The sequence below is a fragment of the Anabas testudineus genome, chromosome 11 (assembly GCF_900324465.2).
Source record: "Anabas testudineus chromosome 11, fAnaTes1.2, whole genome shotgun sequence".
Lineage (NCBI taxonomy): Eukaryota > Metazoa > Chordata > Actinopteri > Anabantiformes > Anabantidae > Anabas > Anabas testudineus.
The window spans coordinates 10,818,736-10,834,855 of record NC_046620.1 but is presented as its reverse complement, the minus strand read 5'-3'; the positions used below and the strand labels follow the sequence as shown (position 1 = coordinate 10,834,855).

The following is a 16,120-nucleotide window of genomic DNA, read 5'->3' as shown; positions in this document are numbered from 1 at the left end:
ACATCTTCCTAAGTACTTCACTGTTCCACATGTATACATACACGTCTTCTCACTGGGTGTTCAGTGTAATCTCTGATTCCAGTCTCTATTTTTTGGCAGGCAGTAATCAGTGATGGTTACACTATGTAACCATCACACGGTGCTTCTCTGACCCCATTTTGTTGGACAGTTTAAGTCTGCACTTACACCAGCTAAATTAAACCATTATACATTAACCATATGTTGTCCTCCTAGTCTTGCGTATTGATTATTGTACATTATTGTACTTTCACTCCTGTAAGTACAATACTTACTTGTTGTAAAAAATATGCAAGGTTAAAGCTCAAGTTGTAGTAACTCTGGTTTCTTGAGTATGTGTTGAGGTACATTTCTTCCCATTTTGTTACGCTATTGAGAGAATGGATTGGGCCAGCTCCCCCGGCAGTTGTGACATAAATAATATGGTAAATCAGAACAGCACTTTTTTTCTGTCAACTCTGTTAAAAGAGTTGACAGAAAAGTTTGTGGACGGCCCGGACAATTTGGCACTTCTCCTCACCGATTACATAAAACTGCATTGCAGAATGTCAGTTTCCAAGGCAACTGTATTTTTATTTATTTTTTATTTTTTGTTTTTGCTCTCATTCTCATCTGTCCATTCTCTCTCTGTTTTATCCAATAAGGCCTCTGCATGTTTGTAAACTTTAGTGATGTCGATTAAGTCTCCCCACATGTTTAACAGTGGCTTTGATTGTGGACGCAAAGTAAGAGAGCTGACTTGTATTGGATATGTATGGGCGTCAAAGATGAATGCAAAGAAAGGAGTACAGGGGGAAGAGAAGAAAGTTAATTGATTTCCTTTTTTATGGATAGTTCTCAGTGTGTGTGTGTGTGTGCACGGGCATGCATGAATCTTCCACCGTGTTCCTACTTTGCATTCTTGCCCTAGTATGAGTGCGAGTAGTTTGCTGGAAAATTTCATTATATGCCAAAGAATGAGGCTTGTCTGTTACATCGCTCTGAATTAAAGATGGAAGGTTTAAGACTCACGTTTCAAATCAGAAATAACAAGTCACCACTGAGAAGTAACTAATTATTGTTCAGCTACTCTCTACAAAGCTCCAGCTCTACAGTGTGCGGTCTACAACACCGATATCTGATGCCTTAAGTAAAACTTTCCATTGACGACGTTCCTGACTTTAACAATAGCAACATATTTTACAAAGGTACAATAAGCACAAACATTAACCAAGATCCAATGACCATCAATTGTACAGTATATATTCTGTTTAAGATTGATATTCTGTAGTAAGTGGAGAGATACTACGCAAGAGGCATTTAAATTTCAGATACTGGAAATGTGCAGACAGCGGAAAATATCTAACCAGCATTTATATTGCATGGTGATTCAGCATTTGGCTGCATAAGTCACATTTGCAGTTAAATTCATAACGGTTCCATTCAAACACAGCTTAGTTATATCGAGTTTATTATGCAGTGAAGTTCATATTCTCTGTACACAACCCACACATTTTCACGCCACCAAATGCTGTCTAGTTGCACATGTAAACAACGATCCTTACACTTTTCAAAGAAAGTGAAAAATGTGAAATGTGATCGAGGAACGTTTGTTCTGATCATACTAGTTAAACCATTTTGTTGGAGTATGGAAGTATTTTAGGACAGCATTTTAGGGAAGCATTGTAAATTCCTTCTTTCCTCCACCTATAGTAGCTGCATGGTAAACAAGGAGTGAGATGTGGGAGAAGATACAAGATGGTGTTTTATTGCTAGTCTTACTCCACCTGCCAACGTGTGGAATCTGCTTCTCGTTCCACTCATAATTGACCAAAATCTTACGAATGTGTTTTTTTTAGTTTTTTTATTGTGAGTATTCTGCACCTCTGCTGTCTGGGCTATACATCTTTTTTTTTGTTTCTCTCATTGATGACAATTCTAGCATTTAGAGTCCTTAGTTCTTTGACAGCTCCAATTATCTGTTTAATAATTTGTCTGCTCAACCTCCATCATACGGTGCTCCAGGAGTCCATCCTAATGTCCAACAAGGGTACTTTTAACTTCTTCCACAGCTCAGTTTGTGTTGCAGTTATTATCACCCGCAGGTAATTACAGAGCTAATGACATTTTCTTTACGTTCTCTGCAGTGTCACTTGCTATTGAATGTGGCTTCTGGTGTTTGCAGCTAATCTTTCCTGCATCATCCCCCCACTGGCATTGAAGGATAAGATGTGTCATATAGATGAAGTGTAAGATTGACAATATGTGCATTTGTGTGCGTTTGCGTTTGAGCTTTTTTGTTTTGTTTTTAAATCTGATACTCTTATCATGGGTGCTAACATGTTTGCTGTAGCCATCAATTGCATTTAACATGCACTGGAAAAGATGAGGCATCTGAGATGAAAAACAAAGAGAGGGGAGGACTTGGTAAAGGACATGAGAGACGGAGACAAAGATATGTGAAAATGCGATGCTCTTCACAGCATCATGCTAATGAGGAGGATTATTATGTCCCCCCCTCAGGCACTGGAGGCAGACAGAGTGGGTGTGAGCTCAAGTGTGTTTCACTTTTGACAGTGTGATTCGTGCACAGGGCTGTGTGTGTGCGTGTGTGTGTGTGTGTGTGTGTGTGCGTGTGTGTGTGTGTGTGTGTGTGTGTGTGTGTGTGTTCTCATCAGTGTATGCCCAGGCAGAAGTGTTAATGGGTTATAGAAACATGCACAGCCACACACACACAAACTACAGTATAATCATCTGTGCTTCTTGTTTCCCTTCGTCCTTATGCACACACACACGCCCCTCTTTCATCCTCTCTTCTTTCCTTTGGTCCCCCTCCTCTCTTGCTCAGCAGCAGCCAGTGGTATGCTCCACTTGTCCTCGCTCTCTCTCTCTCGCTCTCCCTCCCTCCCTCACTCTCTCCTCCCACTGTCAGCTTCAGCAGTCTCTACATCAGAGCTAGACACTGGTGCAGCGCCGCTCCGTACATGCACGTGTATGTTTCATGGGTGCCAGGTTCTTGAGAATGCACAGGGAGTATAACAGTGCCAGTTGAGCTACAGGAGAATGTGTATGTGAGAATCTCCGGGGCATCTTTTGTATGGAGGAGCATGTGTGCAGAGTCAGCGTGAGGATGTGTGGTGGGCAGGTGTTGTTGTGATCGGTGGAGTTTCTGGTGTACTATCGTTGTGTTGTCTGCATTCTCCATCCATCCCAACTGGTTATCTTGTGAGGGCTAAAAGCATCCTGCTGGGATGTCCACCTCACCTGCAGCAACAGACGGGAGCCAAAGGAACTCTTGTAAGTGACTTGTTTTTTTCTTCGTTTGTGTTTGGGAGTGGTGATCTATGTGTTGTTCAGCATATTAATTGTCCCTGCATGAAACATGTTTGGTTTAAAATCCACCTTCCTTTTGTCCACAGCTAGCAATGACACACATCAAAGGCAATATAACAACAAATACATTTTATTAAGAATAAGACACATGAGATAAAGCATGTACCAAGAGTTGAGTGCGGCAGTCTGTAGTGTTGTTAAGAGAGGATGTTATGTACAGCAGTAAAAGGTAAAAGGGTTTATGTTGGTGTCTGTGTGCACACTTGCACATGATTACATGATGGAACAAGAGCTTGGAGGCGTGTGTGTAGTTTGGGAGCATGTTAGTGTGTGTTTACATGTTTCCTGGAGCTACTTCAGCATCTGTTGGAAAGAAGCTGTGCATAGACTGACAGCCACGCTAGCTATGTTTTCATTTCTTCAATAAAAAGACTAAAAAGGCTGTTTCACTACTTTAAAATAGATTAGTGACTTTTTTCCTTTAAATACAGTATGTGTTCAGTTTAACTATATTTTTGTATCCGATATTTTTTCAGTTTGACTAAATACTGCACTGGCTGCCTGTGTGTGTGTGTGTGTGTGTGTGTGTGTGTGTGTGTGTGTGTGTGTGTGTGTGTGTGTGTGTGAGTGTTTTTCTATATAGTGCTTTTGCAGGACACTACTAAGATCATAATATAGGGGTAGGGCTGAAGTATATAAGTTATTCAGTGGGTGCAGAAAGGTGTAGGACCACATTGCAGTTTTAATGTTAGACTTAATTCTGGCATTAAGCATCGTGCACACGTACACAAAACCAAGGCAGAACTGTACTGTAAGTGGGTGAATGATAAGATGATGTGACTCAGTTTGACTCATCTGAGGGCTCAGTGGGAACATACACACAGGAAATCTCTCTCTCTTACACACATTCACACACACATGCACATTGCATTGACTGAGGCACAGATCACATCTGGGAAAATGGGTCTCCTTTTATTGCTTTCATTATTATTGCACCATCCCCCTGTCCTCGCTTTCATTCCCCTTCCCTCCCGTTATTTTCAGGATGTTATTTACTACCCAACCTTCCATATATCTCGCCTGGAAACCTCTTGTGTGTGTCTGGGTGATGTGTTAATGATCACACACTGACACACCCACCCACAGTAAATGCCTATTGTGTGTTTATGGTTGTGTTTATCATTACATCACTGTGCATTCAGTTATTTGAGTTACATGCTATCTTATTGTGTAACTCCCATTTCAATCTTCCTGTCTCGCTTTGCTTTGTAGTAGTTTGTTCCTTGTCGAGATGAATCCATCACATTACCTTCTTATAGAGAAGTGCTTTCAACTGGAAATAACATGTGGCTTCAGGCTATAGTTGCTGATTTACTAAACATTATATTACATAAGTAAAATGCATGGCTCTGCATGCATGGATGTTGAAACAATGAAGAAAAAAAATGATGAAGTTTTTTAATCAGATAACCACTTCATGTGTTGTTAATAATCCTTTAATGTAACTATCAAAGGACCATGCCCAAACAATACCAGATTAGCTTGAATTATTTATGTATAATAAAAGACCATTAAAAGATCAGATAAAATGTTTGCTCTGCTTATTTTACAGACAACAAATAAGACTTTGGTATTACACAATGCTACACCAGTGAAGACAAAAATAGGATATAGTTATGGACTATTTATTGATTTGAGAGACTTTTTTTTATAGCGGTAATATTTTTAGATAAGACAATCTTAACAATCTTTGTTCCAGCGGCTTTATTCATTGTGGTATTATCAAAGTGTAATGCTGATGCAGAGCTCTGTCTCTCCACGTTAGCTTGTGTCCTCTGTAAAGGAGCAACAGCAGGCACCTGCCACTGAGATGGATGTGCTGTGTCATCACTTCTCCTGCCAAATGATGCCTTGCCCATCTTTTCCTCTTTGCTCTTTTCCCCACTAGTCTCCCCTTGCTTTCTCCTTTCTGTCCCCACCTTTATTTTTTTTATTTTGCACCTGGTGGTTATACACATCTGTTCTCCTCTCTGTTGCTGTCTCGTCTTTTCCTTAATATGTCCTCAGTATCACACAGCACTCATCCTCTCCTCTGCTCTCCTCTTCTATCCTCTGCTCTCCCCCTGTCTGGTTTATCTAGGTTCACATGAAACTTTAATTGCATGTAAATCAAAGCGCTGCAGATGTGATTAGTCTTTTGTGCTGCTTTAATGAGTGGGGTCTGGACTATTGAAATATTGTACAGCAGCCATCTACACTGTCTAATGTCTAAAGCCATGGGCAAACTCAACTTTTAATACTGCTAGAAGGAATTATTTTTTTCAGGGATAAAGCAAAATATGGTAGAAACATTACACATGCTTACATTTAGTTAAAGTTAAAAGTGAAAACATTTGAATCCTATAGGAATTTTAGCCAGTGTCTTGTGAGTGAGACACTGTGTATGCATACTGTATGTACATACACACCTGTTTTCATCTGGTGATGTAGACCTTTATTTATACACTTTCATTTCTCATATCTAAAATGCAATTAGCTTTCTAATTAGCCTATTTAAACATGGCTCACACAGCATGTTAACTGTGAAGCTGTGTACACAGGCTGACGTGTCTTAATTTGTCCTTTCATTTTCTAAGAGGTCACGCTCACTTTGAAGTCGCTGAAGAAGGTTAAGACGGGGAATGATGGTATTAATTGTCGTTAAAGATGGATTTTGTTAAACAGAAGAGAAAGAATCTGTGCTGCCAAAGGATACAGCCAAGGACAAACCACAGCGTGATTTTTACAAGACATAATAATCCCGTTTTACCCTTGATTGACCGATTCTGACTGCTGCAAGTTACATTAAAAGTAATTAGATTGTGAACTTTGTGAAAATCCAGCCTATGTACAGCGTGTCCCCAAGATGTGAAGATGTGATTATGTGAAGATGCATAAATATTGACTCTTTAAATGCACGTGTCAACGAATCAGTACACTGTTATTGTTGTTGAATGTGACATGGTTTACCATTGTGATCATGCTAAGCATCCATCCGTGTGTTTTTCTTACTCCCTTGTTCTTCACGCTCACTAACACGTCACACATCAATTGTCTCACTTTTGTTTCCACTCCTCTTCCTCTCCCTCACTTGCTTGTTCCCTCGTTCTTTCTTTTTATTTTCTGTTGCAAGCTTAACAGGTGTTGTTGGCAAACACTCGTTGTTTACACAACTGTACCACAGCTGGGGTTTCCCTGCAGTCTGTGCATCATCGTAGCTCAGTTAGATTGGGAGGAACAGCCTAACCACAAAGATGCTATTGGAATTCATAGCGTTTAGAAGTGCACCAGGAGAAAAGAGAGCGAGGAGACAAAGGGAGAGGAATGAGAAAGACAGAAAGAAAGAGGAAGGGAGCAAGAGGAGATGGTTGGGTAGGATTCTAAAGAGAGAGAAGTAAAAGAGGGCACAAAATTAAGAGATGAACAATGAACAAGGGTAAAGGGTGGATGAAGAGAGCACTGAAGCAGAGGTTGGTTAAAGTAGAGAAGACAAAGAACACAGGTGGAGGATGAGGTAGAGTGGGAGAATAGACTGAGAATGAGAGTGAAAAGGGTATAGAAAGAGATAGAAAGAGAATATTGGTGAGGAGGAGGAATTAAAAAGACGGAGCCAAACGAAAAAGGACATTACAGATAACGATAATGACTAATAAAAAGATGTAGGACAGTAAGACAGGCCTCCACACTATCTGCGAGTCTACTAATCTGTGCTGGCTGTAGTGGTAGAGGTCTGTCCTCTGCTAAATTGACAGTAAACTAGAACTATGATAACTAGGATCTTCTTACATAGAGTAAATGTCACAACATTTATAGGTTTTGACCTATAATAATTTAATAACAAGTTCGTGCCACAGTTGAACCTGATATGTAGACAGTGATGCGGTTGTATAGACTGAGACAGATACGTGAGGCTTTCTTCAGTGATAATGCAGCTAGTGGAACTGACCGCTGCCTAACTCCACAACATGTCAAACTTTGTATTTCTATACATCCTGCACATAGTGGGGCTCTGGTGAGATGATCAATAGTTGATCAATAGTTTTTCCAAGGCTAAATTGGGTCACAGTGTGAAAACATGAAATTATGAAGACTTGATGGAGATTTTCTAGCTTTAGCTTTACCCAGTCCCAGTCCTGTAAGCCATGAAGTACATACTGTGTATAAGATTCATTTTATAGGGTGTTTAAGTGTCTGCAGGAAGCATTAAAAAGTCATTTGGAGGTGGCAGTTTCACCAAACTCATGGTTACATAATGTGCAACTTAAGCTAGTGCAAACATGAAGCTCAAAATCCCTTTTACCCTGAACCACCGGGCCTCCTCTCTCCCTGCACTGCCATGATCTAAAAAAAAAAAGAAGCATACTAAATAAAAAAAAAAAGGTTTCACACTGTACATGTATCTTTCATTAGGTACCTAACTAGCTGAGAAAACATGCCAGCAACAGTTGCCAGCTCAGTCTGTAAAATTGGTTTATTGAAAAAAAATAGTAAAATTGGATAATTCTGTCTCTGAACCTGCAGAGACAGAATTATTGCAAAGCACTGATCTGGGGAAAGCTATAAAAATAATTTGCTGCACAGTGGCCTCCATAATTCTCAAACGGAAGAAGTTTGGCACAACCAGGACTCTTCCAAGAGCTGGACGCTCGGCCAAATCGAGTCCAATCAAATCCAATCGGGAGAGAGCGGCCTTGGTAAGGAAGGTGATGAGCAATGTGATAATTTAGTTTTTCCTTTTTTTTATACATTTGCAAACATTTCTGAAATTCTGTTTTCACTTCGCATTATAGGAGTATTAAGTGTAGATAAATAAGGAAAATAAATATTGTAGTAGTGGGCTGCAACATAATGAAATAAAAAGAAATGAAAAGGGACTGAATACGTTCTGAATTCTCTGTATCTAGGACTGACACTGAGCATTTAAATGGGTTTAATGCAGTCCAAGTTCAAAATACTGGAAAGAGTATCTGATGTTTGGAAAATCTGTGTTGGCCATTTTTAGCCTCACAGCTACAAATAAGCTCACCATGCTCATGATGGTGAGAAATTATGCTCTGAGCTGTGCTGCATGACAACAGAATAAATACTTGGACAGATCCGCAAGGGACATAATGATTGTAATTAAAGGGACAATAGTGACTAGTGTATAATTTAACACACTGAGTTATGGCAGCTGTTTTGTGTTAAGGGTGTGCCCCAGTTACTTCAGTGGCAAAGTAAGAGTGAGAGGGATGAATCTGAATTTAAGCTGTCAAATGACTATAAACTCCCCCTCATATGTGCCTGGGGATGATGTAAAACTAGAGGATCAAGATGACAGGCTGTCTTAAATTATATTGCACACGAAGATATGCAAAAAAATACAAATGCATGTACACACAAACAGTATTTAGATGAACAAAGACCACCATGCATTTTTATACATGATAATGCAAAATCTATTCTCTAGTCAGAAATGAGGTGAATATAATGAGTGTTTTTGTCTCAAATCTCGGTCACAGATGGTTTAGAAATTACATTTCCCATCCCAGTGTGATGTACCTCAGCAGGTGGGTTATCGCTGTGTTCTGTCTTCTCTACCCACTCGTGTGGGAAATGGAAAGAAAGAGGATGGAGAGAAAAGTAATAGTCTGGTCAGACAGCCAGAGAGTTGCTCTAATGAGGTCCATGCTTGAACAGACAGTATTTACACACAGATAGACAGGGAGTTACTTACAGATCCTATACTAAGTTCCTGTGACAGTTTTTGTATGTACACAATTATTGCATTTGTCCTGGTCACTAGCTTATGTGTGTTTCTGTTAGTGCTCCAGTAGCTTAGTTTGCAGGACTTTCCTTTGCCTGCACTCTCCCTCCGTCCTCCAACCCCCCTCTTGATGTCTCATATAAGGGCATCTAGGTAGGGACAGATAAACCCTTCAAGGACCTTTCATTTGGACTGGGGTCATAGAGCATTTTTTCCCTCCCCTCTACTTTTATATCTCTACCTTGCTCTGCAGATAATCGTGTGTGTGTGTGTGTGTGGTTGCGTGTGCACATGTGTGCATAGCAACACACCACAAATTAATGGAAGCAGAAAGACAGGTTGGCAAGGGGGGGGGGTTCCTGCTGTGTGCCAGGTGACTGTGTGTGGCCCAACTAGGAGTCTGATACAACATAACAACAGATGGATTGTCAATGCAGCATTTGTCACCGGGCCACTGATCAAGTGTTTCATCCCAAGGTGTGAATCGAACGCTAACACCTACCCATCTTGAGGAAAGAAAAACATACACCACTTCACCTCGACTATTAAATTTAAAATGTTTCCTAAAAGATCGCAGCACCACTGCATTAAGTATTTGAAGGACACTAAGATAAATATTTTCTGAAAAGCTTTGTCTGTATCTTGTGTGTCAATTGTCACATTAAAACTACAGAATATCACCTGTTGAATATTTTTTTTCTATGAGAAATATGCTGCAAAACGGAGAGCAGAGGTGCTGCCACAGTCTCCTGTGACACAAACTCATTGAACAGCCGCGCAGCAGTACTATGATTCTCAAAGCTTCATCTCAGTGCGAATGCTCTTTACAACACTCTCTCCCCTGGCCAACATTACCCTTTTAACAATTCATGCTGGGGCTAACAGGAGGGAGCACTATGACTGCACATTAATGAGGGAGTGAAGAGGGAGGAGGGGGACAAAAAGGATGATGAGAATATTTGAGAAATCCGCAGTGACAAGTGAAGAGAACTGGAGTTTGGCAAAACAAAGAGATGTTGCTGATAGCGTTTGATATCTCTGCCAGAGTCTAACAAAAACACACCCGTGAGAAAAAAAAAAAAAAGTCACCGCCATAGAGTCCAGACCTTAACCCCACTGAGAATCTTTGAGATGTGTTGGAGAAGAGTGAAGATGAGAAGAACAAGCTTTTCACTCCTCTCCTCTGCTGTTGTTGGAAGAGTTGAACCAGAGAGCTCAAAGTCTTGACAGCATCAGCTCATCACCTTTTTAGTTTCACGTCATTACCAACAATGTCAATAACTGGAATAGTTCAGTATGACTAATTTTCAGGCTGAACAAAAGCAGTTTATGGGACCATAACCCTCTTCATTTCTGCTTATAGGCCTATTTACCAGGCCTGTTCATCAAAATGTCACTGAAATTGCAATTGCACTGTGTGCAGAGGTGTACAGAAGCTGGTGCATCTTAATGTTCTCAACAATGCAAGTGGAGTACAGTATTTTACCATAGCAACCTCAGCTTGGATAGTGACATAACTCCACTACTTGACATTATCATTTCAGAATTGTCTATGGAGGATAGTTTATTATTTTAGTTATAGTGTACACACATACACATTAATAGATAGTGACTGGGTCACGACTAAGCCCAGCAGCTAATCAGAGGTGTCAGCGAGCAGTCCGACCATTCACAGTAGAAGGCTGTACAGTGGGATTAGGAATGTACCAATTAGATGAGAGGGGTGAAAGCCACACAGTAAAAATGTCCTTGCAATTAATTGTACAAGTTACAATTTTTTTAGTATTATGTGTTGTGTTCAATGATAAGATGTTAGTTAATAATGACATCTCTGAAACCAGAGCTGTATTTACAGTACTATATATGCAGTAGTAATAATTCCTAGAAATACAAGTAGGCTAATACTTCAAACATGTACTCATTAAAAACATTTGTGGTTAAACATTTTCTCTGGCCTCATCTAAACTAATGTTGCTGCTGCTGCTGATTAAAATCTTACAGTGAATGCACTGCAGGGGATTTATATACAACGTTAATCTACCTACAGTATGCCGTATCATATAATGAGCTTAAAGATAGATTTGATAAAAACGCAGGTGGGTGATGGAGCATTTGAACACTAAACCAATCCAAGCAGCTACAACAAATATGTTTAGGCCTTAGGAAATAAAAAGCAGAGGCAAGGGAAGAAGACAGCAATGACCTGAGTCCCACATGACCACAGCAACTTCAAAGGAAATCCAATCAGACTAAATGTGTGTGACATAGTTGAGAGGCTATTTAAATGACTTTGCTAAAAAGGCAAACCACCAAACTCCCTGATGTAAATGGTGACAGTGCTCTTTTATTTTGTATAAGTTAATTGAACACAAACACAGAAGCACCCAGTTACATAATATGAAATGTTCCAATGACGTAGCCACATCCTTGATCTGAAGGCAAATGTCTTGTGCTTTAAGATGATCTATTCATCCTTGTTTAACCAAAACAGCTTGGTAATAGAGCTCTATTCAACCACCCTTCATCACTTTCCAGAATTGTTGCTGCATAGGCACAGAGTGAGCAGCTGCACTTGCACCTTTCAGCCCTGGGATGTGTAGCCCTGTATGCCTGCCTGTTTTGTTCTGAAGTGAATGAGTTCAAAATCTAAATATTGTGAGTAGAAGAGCCCAAAGCAGAGGCAGTGGAGGAGAATGTGAGCAAATGTGAATATATTTTAGATTTTTTCTTCCCACTGCCAGCTGACATTTTCCTCAAAACATTTCCATTGCTGCGAGGCATCTGGCCTTTTTAGATGTGTATGTTAGCATGCACTCCCAATCCAAAGGCTGGAAGAAACAAGTTTACACCAGCAGAGGCCAGATGGTTAGAAAGGTCAGCAGCAGAGGAGATAAAGAGTATGAATCATACCAATTCTATGCATTTGCAGGCTTTATTAACACTAATAATTAAATTAAGGTTAGGAAAAAGGTCGTATGTATTATGCTTGGTAAAAGATTTCACTTGGAATCTGCATCTCTGCGCCCTACACTGATAGTGAAGTGAAATCCTGGATATGCAGTAAACAAATACAAGCTGGCGTTTCAAAAAATGTCTGTACAAATATATGCACACAAATATCTGATGGCAAAACGAATGTATTTGCATAAAAGTAACACACGGATGGCTATTAAAGATGTATTGTATGTTTAGTTTCGGATGGTAGAATTTAGTTAAAGGTACAATGTGCAACTAGGCTATCACTAGCAGGAGATACTCCACCTCGCTCCTCCTAGGTAGGTTGTTTAATCCGACAGCACCTGACATGTACATTGTCAACCAAAGGACCCATCTATCAAAGAGAGAGTGGCAAGGAGAGGGGAGGTCTGCATGTTCTCAGAGGCTTCCCAGCTCTTCACAAGCCTGTCAAACTGCCCACCTTGTGCAATCTGCTCAACAAAAATCTGCTGCCCACGTAAACTCCCCACGTTCAGCGATACTGTTTTAACTGACTGCATCGGGCTACATTTGGCCATTGTTGCAAATATACTGAACATACCATCCACTTTTATATTTAAAATGCAGTGTAACTAATGTTTGAGGCATGAGTGATAAATGATGTTACCTAATTTGTGGAAATTGAATTCTTGGGCTAATCAAAATTTTGCAGTTCCAGTCCTGCTTCATTTACCATTCAAATGAAGCTAAACCCATCCTTTCAAACAAGGATTAAATGTGTCTTAATGAATAATGAAAAATTAAATTTCCCACTCTCTTTCCTGTGCTCATAGATAAATATAGGGAAAAAAAGAATCACGGGGCTGCCAAATAAATCAGTGTTCAACCAATGGGCTCCAAACACCTGACAAGAACTCAAGCTATAGTATGGTGGAGTTGTGTTGCCTTCACAAAGGTTTAAACTATATGCACATATAGCACAGTCATGCTGTAGTGCTAGAAACAGATAAAAAAAATAAAAAGCACCTGCTCCCAAAGAGACAAAATGCTAAAAGCAATCCTGTGTAGACTGTTAATAGAGGCTAAATAAGCGGGTGACAGAAGAAGAGGAAGAAAACATACGGACAAGAGGCATTTCCTAACAGGTTAATTGCCTGCCTTGAAGGGAGCTTTACTCACACAGATAAGGGTGATGTCTTGTTTAACGATGGGTAACATATGCATTAGTCTCTAAATAAGGAAACCTGGCCAATCTGAGCCTCACAACAGGGAAAGGCAGTTAGTGTCTACAAGGCCCCAAAAGACTCGAATACACAACCAAAATAGTCAGAAAAATGGAAGTGCACACATGCCCTCCAGCTTTTTGTAGAATTTAACTGATGCAGCTGGGATATTCTTGAGTTTAACTTGAGTTTAAATGGTCACATTCAAGTGGTAATAATGGTAACAGTGAACATGATGTGTGCAAAAAAGGACTTGATGTATATATGTACTGTTTATAGTTATAATATGCACAAGCATGCGTTAGAGACACACTTGATTTTTGAGGATATAAATGTGTGAATACTTCAGATTTCTGGAACGTTCACACAGCTTTTGATGCATTATGCAGGGATCTCTTTTTACTTCCTACCGCAACAAAAATACAGCCCCACATCTGCAAAAACCACTCAGTACTCAGTGAAGGCATCTCTGTAGAGTGACCTGTTCATTCTTTTATTTATTTATTTAATTTTTCTAAGCAGAGTAGAGGGAGGAGAGAGACACTGTACATGTAGACATCGGCGTGGGCTGTTATACATCTGAGGCTGTGAGCCAAACTTGAACTTCCAACACTGTGGAAACTCAGCTGCCTCACTTCTACTTTGAGACAAGACGACTGGTTTACAATGTGTAATAAATATTAACTGTACATCAGATTATTAAAGATCAGGTTTGAGGTTTTCACCTTGTTAATATCCCTCAGTCAGCTATGAGTGGTTGCATGTACTGCATGTACAAAAATCAGAGAGACAGTGGAGCACGGTGGGGTTACACAAGCATAGCACAGACAGAGCGTAAGTCCAGTGAAGAGACCTGTGCACATTATTGAATGACAAAAGCATAAAAATGTAAAAACCTCCTTGGCAATAAATGTGCAGAGTGTCAAGTGGAGCCTGTTCATAGTTTAATAACCTTGACAAAGTTGTCAAATGTTCCTATTTTAAACACATTTTTACAACTAATGTAACTTGACAAGAGGTCTTGCATGTAATAGTCTATATAAATAGATAAGTAAATAGTACCATCTATAAGATGATGTGTATTCTAATAGGTTTTGAGTGTCCTTGTATATGAATATTGCATAATCTCTGCTAAGAATGTGGATTGGTTTATATGTAGTACAGTAATTACAGGCCCACACACATTCTCTTTGATAAATGTTTTATCAGTGCTCATGTCGGAGCAAGAGTACAAGAGTATAAGGGTACAAGTTCAGTATGCTGTTGTGTTTTTTTCCATTTGCTGAAGCTGATAAATTATAGATTAGTGTACATGGAACCAGTGTAAAAACAAAATCTCGAGCAGGTGTTCTGACATATGTGCAACATGGTTGTTTTATTATGTAAAGTGAATTTAATCAGGTGGGTTCACATAGCATAATGTGTGACTAATCATAAGTCAAGGGGCATTTAAAGAGGAGTGGGTGCAGTCTTTTGTTTGAGTGACGATATGTGGAATTTCTGTAGCTACGTTTTAAAGATTTTACAGGTAGAGATGACAAACATGAAGGTTGTCTGTGGTGGTCGGTTTGTCAGCTACACCTGTACCGGTGTTCTTGTTTTATTACTGTTGGTTACAGTGTCTTGCTACTTTAAATTCTAGACTTTACACTTTTTATTTCTCAACCTTGCCGTCTCATTGCAGAGTGCTACTCTTCTGTCCGAGAAACATCCAATTTTGCCGCTTTCTTGAACCCGTGCCACCCTCAGCCTTTGCCTTTATTTAGCAACCTAATTTCCTTCTTGCACAGCTCAACAATAATAGAGAAGCTTCCAGCTATGATATGAAATGTGTCTATAGACATAGGTTAAGAGGCAGCCATGTGACATAATGGAACCATAGTATGAGTCTACAAATATGACTCCTTCACGTCCCCAATAGATGGTCTACTGTCAACCTGTGGTGGACAAGTAAATGACAGTGAGAGACTGAGATATTACATGCATTGATATATTAGTTGTGGATGTGGATCAGTGGGTTACTTCCTTTTCTACAGCCTTTAACAGATGTATTGTTGCTGTAACTTGTGATGCATAATGTTAATATTCTATGAGATGCTATGATGAGCATGATGCAGTGAGGCCTCCTACTGAGCTTTGACTTGCGTGTTGGTGTGCAGTTGCCTGGTTACATGTGGAATTAGTAAAACTGGTTTAATGTGTGTTTTGACTCCCACTCAAATTAGATTCGTGGTTATTGACAGAGAAAGAGAAAACACTGATGTGTGCAGTCAGAAACTGTGTGCACCAACAAACTATTTACCAAGCCTTTGACTTTTTTTTTCTCAAATAAGTGCCCACGTCTTTATCTTCACACGCTGCTAGAGACATAAAGAGTGTTAGTGTTTGAGGTGGAATTAAAGACTATTAGTGATAATAATAATACCATACCTTATTGATCACCTTGGGGAAAATCTTGTTTGGACAGCTGCAGTAGAGGACGGAGCTACCGTGGGGTTTTGGTGTCTCTATCACAAGTAGGTGCGTGGACCCAAAAGCACAAGCTGAGGCAGGCTGGAGAGCAAGTGTCTTTTATTCAGCAGGTGGTAGATATAAACAAAGAGATGAACGGAGTAAACTAAGGACGCTGCACTAACCGGCAGGAGTGTAAGAAAACAAAAATACAATAACTGAATAACTGCACTGGCAGGGGAAAAAGTCCAAAAACAGGATAGTAACTAAAAGCGGCTGCTCTAACGGGCAGGTAGACAGACATACATAGAGTCCGGAGTTAATGGTTCAGAAAATCGTTTTAGTTGAGCTGGTTTCAGGCAGACAGGTGTGGTCTTTCCAGAGAAGGTGACGA

At 39.9% G+C, this 16,120-nt stretch overlaps 1 protein-coding gene across 2 annotated transcripts in view; it reads left to right on the top strand.

The window, feature by feature from the left end:
* dtnbp1b (dystrobrevin binding protein 1b) overlaps positions 1-16,120 on the top strand; it is a 61,415-nt gene that overhangs the window by 28,713 nt on the left and 16,582 nt on the right. The window contains exon 1 of one of the 2 annotated variants that reach the window (XM_026347364.1): positions 2,961-3,294. The exons of the other annotated variant lie outside the window; for it this stretch is intronic. Within the exon in view, the coding sequence (XP_026203149.1) occupies positions 3,249-3,294 (46 nt within the window). The 5' untranslated portion in view covers positions 2,961-3,248. Of the gene's footprint in view, positions 1-2,960; positions 3,295-16,120 lie in introns of those variants that run through there. 2 annotated transcript variants of the gene reach the window in all.